The sequence below is a fragment of the Mastacembelus armatus genome, chromosome 3 (assembly GCF_900324485.2).
Source record: "Mastacembelus armatus chromosome 3, fMasArm1.2, whole genome shotgun sequence".
Lineage (NCBI taxonomy): Eukaryota > Metazoa > Chordata > Actinopteri > Synbranchiformes > Mastacembelidae > Mastacembelus > Mastacembelus armatus.
This window is the reverse complement of record NC_046635.1, coordinates 1,801,174-1,812,411: the sequence shown is the minus strand read 5'-3', so window position 1 is coordinate 1,812,411 and position 11,238 is coordinate 1,801,174. Positions and strand designations below refer to the sequence as shown.

At 38.6% G+C, this 11,238-nt stretch overlaps 1 protein-coding gene across 1 annotated transcript; it reads left to right on the top strand.

Annotated features, from left to right (window-relative positions):
• The first annotated feature begins 207 nt into the window (after positions 1-207).
• LOC113138245 (N-acetyllactosaminide alpha-1,3-galactosyltransferase-like) lies at positions 208-9,757 on the top strand. The gene is made up of 6 exons (XM_026320543.1): positions 208-360; positions 3,586-3,669; positions 4,002-4,085; positions 4,205-4,300; positions 6,538-6,675; positions 7,537-9,757. The coding sequence occupies exons 2-6, from the start codon at positions 3,632-3,634 to the stop codon at positions 8,216-8,218; spliced, it is 1,038 nt and encodes a 345-aa protein (XP_026176328.1). The 5' UTR covers positions 208-360; positions 3,586-3,631; the 3' UTR covers positions 8,219-9,757.
• The last annotated feature ends 1,481 nt before the right edge of the window (positions 9,758-11,238 follow it).

The window sequence follows — 11,238 nt, the reverse complement described above, 5'->3', positions numbered from 1 at the left end:
ACAGTTTCTCCCAACTGTGCAGATTAATCTACAACTAACCAGTGTGTGTTATTCATTTCTACAGTGGTCGTTACAACCAGATGATGGCACTAGATGACAAGTCATCACATTTCAAGAAGAAAAAACACTTTTTGCCCCTCTAGAACACGCCTTCCTGCTCTTGTCCTCCCACTACAGTAACATAATAACAGATTGTCTTATCCACACACCTTCAGTGCCCATGAGCTGCTCTATGCTACAAACATTATGAACTAAGAAGAAAATAACAGGGCAAATCATGTTTACCTGCATGCATGCATGTGAGCAGAGATCCTGTTAATATTCTGTGGATTTATGACAGTGAAATCAACCTGCACAAAGGTAAGTCACCAGTAATGTCTTCATGGAAAAGTGGCTCACATTGAAAATAAGTTGCCATTTACAACCTTGTATAGTTTAACTGTGCTGATTTAAAACAGTTCCTGAGCGTTTGAATTAGAAATGAGAAGTTTATGTATATTTGACTGAGTCAGTAAAAACTAATTTTACACAGTGTAAAGTGCAAGATGTGGTTTTATTTATTTGCCTGTTAATTATTATAAGAATAGCTGACTTAGGATAAAACCTTGGTCACTACATCGTATGCTTTTTTTTTTTGTCTTCCTGTGAGAGTCCACAGATGCCAAATTTACGAAGCTAAAGGAAATTAAAAAAAATTTGTTCGTTGTTGAAGTGTTTGCCTATGACATGTGCTTTACTACTTTTATTTATATTTTAAGTCAGAGTACAGAGCCAAAAATGTAAATGCAAATGATCTCATAGGGTGAACTTAACAGGTTTGCGATGGTGTAGCTATACCTAAAGCGAGCGAGAATGTTTTGCACTTATGTGATAGAGTGTCTGAGAGCCGCGTGCTGCATCAGTAGTGTGGGGGATTATGGAATTCTTTAAAAACCAGTTTAACTGGTTTAATTGTTCAAAAGCGCCAGCAGATTGTGAAAGGTGCAAATTTAACCTTAGGAATCCAGTTTAACAGGCTTCATGAAGAAACCCAACATTTTGGCACAGTTATATTTTTTGTTTTGACATAAGCATATCATAACAGATCAAACCAACATAAACTGGTTGCAGAAGCTATTCAGAAAAGATGAGGCTGCTGGATTTGTGGATGCAGGTAAAGTAGGGCCAGAGGAAAGAGCGGAAACTATTTTACTGCAGCTGCAGTGAACTGTGGAACATGTAACCAGCATCAGATTGGTGCTAGAGGAAACTTCTCCCATGCTTCCATCTCCCCAAAATCTTGGTAAATAAACAGGAGAGAACCCAGCATCTTATCTCGCTCTCACACTTACCCACAAATTTACTGTAACACTGGCTGGCAAGACAGGAAATTTGTTTAGAAGTGCTGCTAAATGGAGACTGTTTCAGTGGTCGGTGGTTTCAGACAGTGGTTGGACAACTGAGCAAGTCTACGTGTCTATGAAGTTGCCTAACAAGCCACTGAAACTTCACCTGGGAAAAACAGAAAAGCAGAATTTAAAAAAATGTAGTTACACAAGGTCAGACAAAGTTTTTTTCTTTTGTTTGTTTTTGTTGTTTACTAGTAAAACCCACAGAACATGTAGGGGTAATGCAATTACACATAATGTGTGTGGAGAGTGTGCAGCTGATTGCATTAATGTAATGCGTGATGATATGTGCTGGTCACATACTGAGGAAAAGTCTGTCAGTGGTGGTTCTGTGCCTTGTTTATGGGGCAATTGTAGAAAAGGCTTATTCTAGTAGGGCTGAGTGAAGCTGGCGAGGCCTGACACCTTCTCAGGGGACAATGAAGGTCACACCAAAAGCTTTATCTTGTGTTTCCTGAAGTATTTCAGCAGGCTTCATTTAGTTTCACTTTCTTAGCAGGTCATGACATTTGCATCCAAAATTTGCCCACAATTGATCTACAATACATTATTTCCTCCACTGGGGGCAGGTAATATTACTGGTTATTAAACAATACCAAATATAACTAAGCTAAGATATCAATACCAATAATTTTTAATGTTAAACTACACAAATCGCTTTTCATTTATCTAATAACTGCACATCCAAAGTTCAGTGAAGGGAACCAAACCTAAATCTAATCAGTATCTGCAGCTCTCCCCTTTTAAACCAGCAGCAGTTCTGTCTGGTTTATATATAAACCAGACAGTTTATATATATACATATATATATATATATATATATATATATATATATACACACACACACACACCCTCCACACTGTTGTTGATCTCATGATTATAGTCCTCTCATTTCATTATGTGAGTGTATTAATCAAGTCAAAGAATGGATGTGCCAGAATTTTCTCCAGCTCAATACAGACAAGACAGAAGTGATGAAAGGTCAAAGGTCAAAGGTCAAACTTCATTGCTCACCTTGACTCCATGTCATTGAAAGCTACAAATCAAGCCAGAAACCTTGGTGTAATCATTGACTCAGACCTGAATTTTAACAGCCACATAAAATCCATCACTAAATCTTCCTATTACAACCTGAAAAACATTGCTAGAATAAAAGGTTTTCTTTCTACACAAGATGCAGAAAAACTTGTTCACGCATTTATCTTCAGTAGGTTAGATTATTGTAATGGCTTGTTCACAGGTCTTAGCAAAAAGTCAATCAGGCAGCTGCACCTAATCCAGAATGCTGCTGCCAGAGTCCTTACAAACACCAGGAGACTGGACCATATCACACCAGTTCTCAGACCACTACACTGGCTTCCCGTTAGTCAAAGGATAGATTTTAAAATCTTATTGCTAGTTTATAAAGCACTAAATGGTTGTGGACCAAAATATGTTCAGTTCCCTATGAGGTTTCCAGGCCCCTCAGGTCACCTGGGACAGGTCTACTGTGTGTTCCCAGAACCACAACCAGACAAAGTGAAGCAGCATTCAGTCACTATGCTCCTCATTTTTGGAACAAACTTCCTGAACACCTGAGGTCTGCTCAAACTGTCAGCTCATTCATATCAGGACTGAAAACTCTGTTGTTTACTGCTGCCTTCGAATAATTGTTCATCCTTGCTTTAACGTCTTATTTTAATTTACTTTATTTGATTTAAATTTATTTTATGTTAAATGTCTTTGTTTTTAGATGCACTTTTCCATACTTTTAATGTAATTACATGCCTTGTGAAGCACTTTGAATTGCGTAGTGTATGAAATGGTGCTATACAAACAAATTTGCCTCGACTTGCCTTGACAGACTCTACAACCAATCATAAAATGGCTGCAGCATAGAACAAGCTCTTTTATGGAAGAAACAGAGGACATTTGGTTTCAGACAGTTGATTGTTTTCCATTGCGACTGTGCTGTTTAATTTTGGCAGGTCTATTCTTCATTCTTCAGTCTGGTGTGTCTTGATTTTGCTTCAATGACGATTGAAAATTCATGTCAAAATGAAAACTAGATTAATTAGTTATTGTGGGAAAGACTAAATAATCATCAGTTAACATGTTGTTCAGTTCATTATGGCAGTAAATGTGCAATGTACCTTGAGTTGGATTTGTCCATATTGGCTTCTGTGTTGAGTGTAAACTAAATGTCATTTTCTTCAAGGTGCCATTTTGTCCACCAGCCAACACATACCTCCGCCTCCAAGAATATGTTAGCTGAAATAATGGAGTTTTGCACAACTATAAGGTATCCTATCACTCATCTTTGATGTGTTTAATTATTATCAGCATCCAAGTTGATGATCAAATTGTTTTGAGTTCACCCAAACCACATTTTTCCCTCGTGGTAATAGATCAAGTTATTAGACCATCCATAGCGACAATGTTAAATCTTTAATGCTTTTACTTTATTTACTTTTTTTTTCTTTTCATTTTTATGTTACCTAGCTGCAAATATAATTATCCTGTGAAGGAAAAACAAAAAGATCTGAACTGAACTGAAACAAAACACCTTATAATCATTTTTAACCACACAGTATATAGACTAAATTAACTGTTTTTCTGTTTACATCATTCCAGTGGCCTCCTTCGCAAGGGAAGGACTATTTGCATTGTCTGCTGCATTGTATTCGGTCTTATCCACATAACCTCCTTATATTTAACGTGAGTACCAAAGGGCTTATAATAGTTTTTAAAGAGCTTTAGAAGCACATATGAGACAATGCAATTTATTTCAAAGAATAATTTCAAACTGCCTCTACTTTGTCTCATGGTGATATTAGCTATTTAAAAAACTTCAGCCCTGTGGACAGCGAACCGGTGGCCGTTGAAAAGGAAGTGATGCAAAACATCAATTTGAACAACACGCTTAACTTTGGGTAAGAGATGCGACCCTTTAGTTTTTGAATTCATGGGCTCAGAAGTCAAGTCACACAATTGTGACGTAATTGTGTGACTTCCATCACTTGTGATATTAACTTCGTTGTGTTTATGCAGACATTTCACAACCAATGCAAGTCTCATATGAGGAAGTTCAATGTGGACTTCAGATATTTCTCAGACATCAGATGTTTCTTTTTTTTTTCTTATGTTGAAATCAGTTTTAAGCAGATATGGTTAGCAAAGCACTAGTTGGCAAACAAAACGCACTACAGAAAGAAATTACTTTTTGAAGTACTGAGTTTCAAAAGAAAATATGTAATTCAGGAAGCATGATGATGAAAAGGTCAGAAGAGAGGACAATTACCTATTTGTACACTTGTATGTTATTCTGAGCCAACAAATATACTGTATCTGTGAGGATCCTGTGCTAAATCAAGCAGAGAATAAATGGGAACTTGGAGGAGTAGGAGCAAGGCAACGACGTTGTGAATTTACATACGTGAGAGCCATTCCAATTGCAATATGTACCTGAATCCCAGTCATGTAAAACACACATTTGTTTTACATTAACATATTTTGTCTACGAGGAAATGCGGCTGTGCCAACTTATGACCTGTTAGGTTTCAGTTTACAGAAACACAGTTTGTGCTGTATTGTTTGACCTTTATGTTGTTTCAGGAGATAAGCAATCTTTAAAGCTCAAACAGTCACTGTATGTTACCACCGGTAGTGTGTTGCTACCGTTCCCTGGATGTTTAATTGTGATCAGTCAATTTAGTGCTGCCTGGCATTAGTTTATCACACACCTCGTGGTTTCACTTTACTTTCGTTGAACTTGAAACAGTGAACTTGAAGAAAATCATATTTTGCTCAGTGAAGTTTGATCATGTTCTCCTTCACTGAGAGGAACATTTGTTGATATCTGTCACTCTAACCAAGTCAATACAAAATTATAAAGGAGGGAATCTATCTCCACCATAACAATTAGTCTGAGCTAAAAACATTAAGAAAAATCATGAAAAATGGAAGTCACAGTTTTATTTAGATGAAGTTAGATAATTTGGGAAAGTATTGTAACAGTTGAAATATTGCTGCATGTTTTGGAAAATGAGTAATGATGGAGATGATTGAAGTTAGGCCTGTGGTTTAATGTCTTTGTCATCAGATTTGTTTTTTCTTTATGTTCAGTCAGAGTAGATGGATAGATAGATAGATAGATGGATGGATGGATGGATGGATGGATGGATGGATGGATGGATGGATGGATGGATGGATGGATGGATGGATAGATAGATAGATAGATAGATAGATAGATAGATGGATAGATAGATAGATAAATGGACAGATATATAGATAGAGAGATAGATTAGATGGATGGATGGATAGATGGATAGATAGATACTTTATTCATTCCCCATGGGGGAAATTCAGATTGTCCAGCAGCTCTTATATTTACTTTTACACAGAAATGTCACTATATAAAATAAACAGATAAGAGTGGATATTTTTATAACAAGCTGAACAGCAGAATCAACACAGATATTAGAACAAAGAATGTGTTACATGATACTAAAAGCAGTAAAAGTGCACAAAAGAAAAGAAGAAATATTTTCATTCTGCTATTACAGAGAACAAGAGAATGTCCAGTAGTCTATACAGCTGGAGCGAAGTGTGGGACATGGAAAGAGGTAGGATTAGATTCACACTAGGGGCATGATATGCTCCCATCTCCCCAGAAACTGAGAAAAATGATAGGGGAAGATAAAACATGTCATCGTGTTGATATCAGGGCGGAAACCAAGCCTGGTAACAAGGGCAATACACCTGGAGGCAGCAGGCGCTGAGAGGTAAAGTCACTGGAAATGAACACAGCGTGGGATTTTGTTTGTCTGTGAGGGTCAACAAGTTAGGAAGCAGGAAACTTTGACAAGATGCAGGGCAGCTAACTGTGGGAGAGACTAAGGCCTGACCCATTATATTTTAAACAGATGTTTATGGTGCTGCTTGCTGAGGTAGCTGAACGCATCACTTTGTTTTTTTTGGCTGGTTGGGGTAGAGTATTGCCTAATGCAGCCTGCTGGCTGACTTTCAGTTTTTGAGATTTGAGATTAGTTGATTGAAAAAAGTGATAAAGTTTCCCAACAAGCATTTATTTGTTTTAATTCCATATAGCATAAAGCAAATTTCCTGTTTTCTATTACAGTTTCATCTTTGTTTTGATCTTCCATTTCAGTGCCAGACCACAAGTAAAGACACTGACTTCTTGGAATGCCCCTATCATCTGGGAGGGGATGTTTGACGCTAAGGTTTATGACCAAACTCATGCACAGATCCACTCCACTGTGGCCCTCACTGTGTTTGCTGTGGGCAGGTTTGTTTCTCTATAAACACTCTGACCGGCAGGTCAATCTGAACCTCGTAAGCATTTTCTATAGGCTACCTAAGTGAGATGCATTTAGCTCACTTACAGAGAAGCATCGTACCATGGTTGTCTAGAGGTTGAGTCATGGCGACTGGACTTTCAGTTTTTAAGGCTGAAACTACGTTTCGCCACCCAAGCAAGTGGCTTCATCAATCTGAGAAAGGCTGGACTGGAACCTCCAAGTTTATCTCCCAGGTTGGATTCCCCCTGAGTTGGAGCGTGGGTCTATCCATTAGGTCCATGAGTCCACCATTAGGTCCAACGACCCTCACCTGAGCTCACTCCTTTGTTCACTACCTATTCAGACCAGGTGTGAAGTGAAACCAACTCAGGGGCTTGGGTCTAACGACTCTCACCTGATTTGCTTAGCTCGTCTAGTGAGCCCATGGGACTGCCTTTCTCAGGCTGATGAAGCCACTTGGATGGGTGGAGAAACGTTGTTTCAGCCTTAAAGACTGAAAGTCCACTTGCCATGATTCAACCTCAAGATAACCTTCCCTGGACAACTGAGAATCTTCACACTCATACTCTGGTGTGGTAAGAGAAGAGAATAACATTAAGGTGACACACAATGTCACACAATGACATATATATATATATATATATATAAACTTTTACCTCACTTTCCTTCCAGCTGAGTTCATATGACTCTGCACACATCCTCCCTCACTTTTCTGACCCCATTATTAATAAAAGGTCAAAAATCTGTGAACGCAAATAACATAAGCACACTAATATGATCATTTTTCCTCATTCTTATAAATAAATGAAGCTCAGTTCCTTTTTTCTCTTTCTCTGTCTTTACCTAAGGTACCTGGATGCCTACTTAAAGACTTTCCTCACCTCTGCAGAACAACATTTTATGATGGGATTGCCAGTGACATATTACGTGTTTACAGATGTCCCACATCAGGTACCAGAAATCCAGCTTGCACCTCAGCGAAGTCTGAAGGTCATCAAGGTGGAGAAGCACTCCAGGTGGCAGGACATTTCTATGATGCGCATGAAGACGATAGCAGATGTTATAGAATCAGAGATTCGTCACCACTTCAGATATGTCTTCTGCTTTGATGTGGATCAGGTGTTTAAGGGAAGATTTGGCTCAGAGGCTCTGGGGGATTCTGTGGCTTTGCTCCATGCCCACTATTACAAACTTCCAAAGGAGAGGTACACCTATGACAGAAACCCCAAATCCAAAGCCTTCATGGAAACTGGAGATTTCTACTACCATGCAGCTATCTTTGGAGGACTGTGTGAAAGTGTGAAAAAAATGGCAGATGAATGCTACCTTAGCATCATGGAGGACAAAATAAATAATGTGGAGGCACTTTGGCATGATGAGAGTCATCTAAACAAGTATTTTTGGCTCAACAAGCCAAGCAGGCTGCTTTCCCCTGAGTATTGCTGGGATGAGAGCATTGGTGACAAGACTGACATCCAGGTCACCCGTCTGGTATGGGCACCAAAACATTATGAGACACTTCGTACTTGACGAGAGACAAAGATGAATAACTTTGTAAGAAAGTTAGTTATTCGGGATGGGTATTTAACTTTGATTTAATTGGATGATATTTTAATTTTGATCCAGTTCTTGATGACTCTGTTACTTCAAATGAATACTAATATTGTGTCAAGGGCAATATTGCGCAATGACCATACGAAGCTGATGCCTCAGCTTAAATACACACATCCACTACGAAAAAAGGCGGAGCAGGAACTCAGTCTCTTCGCAGGTTTTTTGTTGTCTGCCTGATATTTTCTATGCATTGTTCGTTATAGGGGTTATATCACAAAATTACTTTTTGTGCAAATTGATTTTCCACATTTTACACATCGCACACTTAATGCATCCACTTCTGAGGAAGACAGCTTCTGCTTAAATGATACTGAGCCAACTGCAAATGTCCATGTTTACAAAGAACAGGCACAAATACAAAGACTCGGCGGTGCAACCGTTCAAAGAAAAATGAGGATTTTTTTTTATTTTTTCAATCAAATCCTATTTACTATAATCTTGGGTTCTTTTATTTATTATTTTTGTTTTCTGTACAAATGAAGGTCGAAGGAAAACTTAGGGTTCCCAGGTGTTCAGTGTATCAATTATGCACACAGTTCTGGCCCATGTTGATTTAACCAGTCACCTGCCACTTCAAAACGCTCCCTTAGTTTTGTTGGTTTGTTTTTGTTTTTCTTTTGATTTTTTACCAGCTTTCATTAATGCTGGGTGATATAGTTGGAGTCAATAACCACAGCTGCAGAATTCATCTATTATGAACCCAGAGAGTCTGTGTGAAGGGATCACAGCCGAACGTTTGTCGGGTATCTCACCATTAGTGCTGAAACTAATAGTATTTTGTCGGTGGATAATTTGACCAAAAAAAAAAAACAGTTTAAAAAAGTCAATAACTTTTTTTGTGATTTCGTACGCACACCTGTTACCTCAACAGTCTTTCACTAGCCACATTTTTGGTGGCTATTATTGATCTGTCTGCTAAGCAATTTAGTTCAGGCTGCAAAAGTCTCAAAAAGTATTGGATGAATTTCTATGAAATTAGTTTCACATCCATGCTGCCTAGTGAATCTAACTTCTCTCCTGTTGTTACAACTATTAACAACTAACATTGAACTATACAGTTAAATCATCACTCTGACTCTGGTAACATCTGACAGCTATAGCTATAACCTACAGCTTAATATTGTGATGGATTGATGGATGTTTTCACTTAGTCATTATGGATTTTTCAGTGTAGACTGATAGAAAAAGAAGAAAAATGTTGTAATTTAAAATTGCAACATAATAAAGTGAAGGAGCCTGAACACTGAAAGCAGTCTCCTCTCTCGGGGAGATGTATTAACTAAGTATAGACATTTATTGTTGCTAATCTGCTATACTAGGCTGTCTGCACCGTCCTATTTGTATCTAAACACCTGGGCTGTATGAGATTATGGGATAGAATCTATTCATTCATGAAGGGAAATTTGGGATGTATGTGACTCTTGTTTGTAAAAACTATTAAACTGTAAGCATTTATGTTGGTTTCAGTATTAACTCTGTAGCCCCTACATGTCCATAATAACACAAATCACACACACACACACACACACACACACACACACTGATATGGTCACATAATGCACACTCCAGTAATTCAAATACTGTTCAGAAAACCCAGGGCTCAAAGAGATGAATCCTCAAGCAGAGAAAAGTGCCTGTAAATGAATCAAAAGGTGTAAATATTAGAGCAAACAAAACGTTAAACAAGCCTTTGGGGTATTTTGGAGTTTATGCATAAAAACTACAAACACTGAAACAATAAAATAAAATATTAGAGAACCCTCCTTAAAAATGAACCACACATTTATCAACAATAATTACACACTTTAAGCCCAATTAAGATCTCGGACACCTTCCGGATACACTGAGATATTTATAGAGCTATAACATAAATAGATAATTATTGAATTGTACATGTTTCGTAGCCAAAGAGGACAGTGGTAGAGACATGACAGCCAAGGGGGAGGGAGGAGACAACACGGGGGGCGGTGAAAACAACCACCGGTGAGTCTGGGCTGACGACCGTCGTGCCTGACGACCGTAGTGCCTGACGACCGTGCGGAGAACAGGAAAGCAGTACCCGGGAGGACCGGAGACGAGGACCGGTGGGTGAAAACAGCCACCAGTGAGTTGCACCTGATGGGGGAGAGGCTGCGGAAAAAGGATCTGTGCTGCACAGATTTATTTAGGTTCTATTTCCTGTTGTGTCAGTTCTCAGGCAGGACGTACCACATTTATATAATGGTTCACATGAAATGTAATTGCTCCCATGTGTTTCCCATTTGATTGAATTGATTAACACACCTTGATGACGCCACTGACGAAGGCTCGATGCCAGGTGTGAGGTGTGAGTGCATAAAAGGCTGGTTGGTTGGTTTTGATCTGCTCTGATGAAGCACCAGTTATGCATGAAAATGTGTTGATATGAAAAGAAGTAGTGCGTGTTTATCTGTTATTTTGATGTGGCACCACCTGTCGTGCGCTGTGCCTCCACCTTTCTCTCTTGGACACTACAGAAGAGGCACTCGGCCATTTCCTTTGAGCAATCGCTCATTTCTGAACTATCCGGCGTGTCCAGCATTGATGTGGAAACTAAGAGGAAATAGGCAGACCTGGAATTTGTATTTAACAAGCAACGTGATCCAAACGTCCCTGTTGAGACAGGGCAGCCTTTATGTTTAGAAACATATAGTGACTTCTGGGATTAGTACTGCAGCATATTTGCATGTTACTGTCTTTGGCAGTTCATTTCTGTGAAAGTTTATTTTACAACAATCCCATAAGCAAATTCAGTACTTTGAATTATTTGGCTCAGAGTTTTAAATGAAAACCAAATCGATTGAATCTCATATTGAAAAAAAAAGCTTCCATACAGATCATTGCGTTGAATTTGGATTAGTTGTTTATCCACATGAACTAAAAGTCTGAGCACTGGATGACACACTGTCAGTGTGAAG

Excerpts from the sequence above, each read along its gene's own strand:
- LOC113138245 (XM_026320543.1), top strand. The coding sequence starts at position 3,632 with ATGTTAGCTGAAATAATGGAGTTTTGCACAACTATAAG. Across the intron at positions 3,670-4,001 it reads GAGTTTTGCACAACTATAAG|TGGCCTCCTTCGCAAGGGAA; the intron begins GTATCCTATCAC and ends ACATCATTCCAG. Across the intron at positions 4,086-4,204 it reads ATAACCTCCTTATATTTAAC|CTATTTAAAAAACTTCAGCC; the intron begins GTGAGTACCAAA and ends TGGTGATATTAG.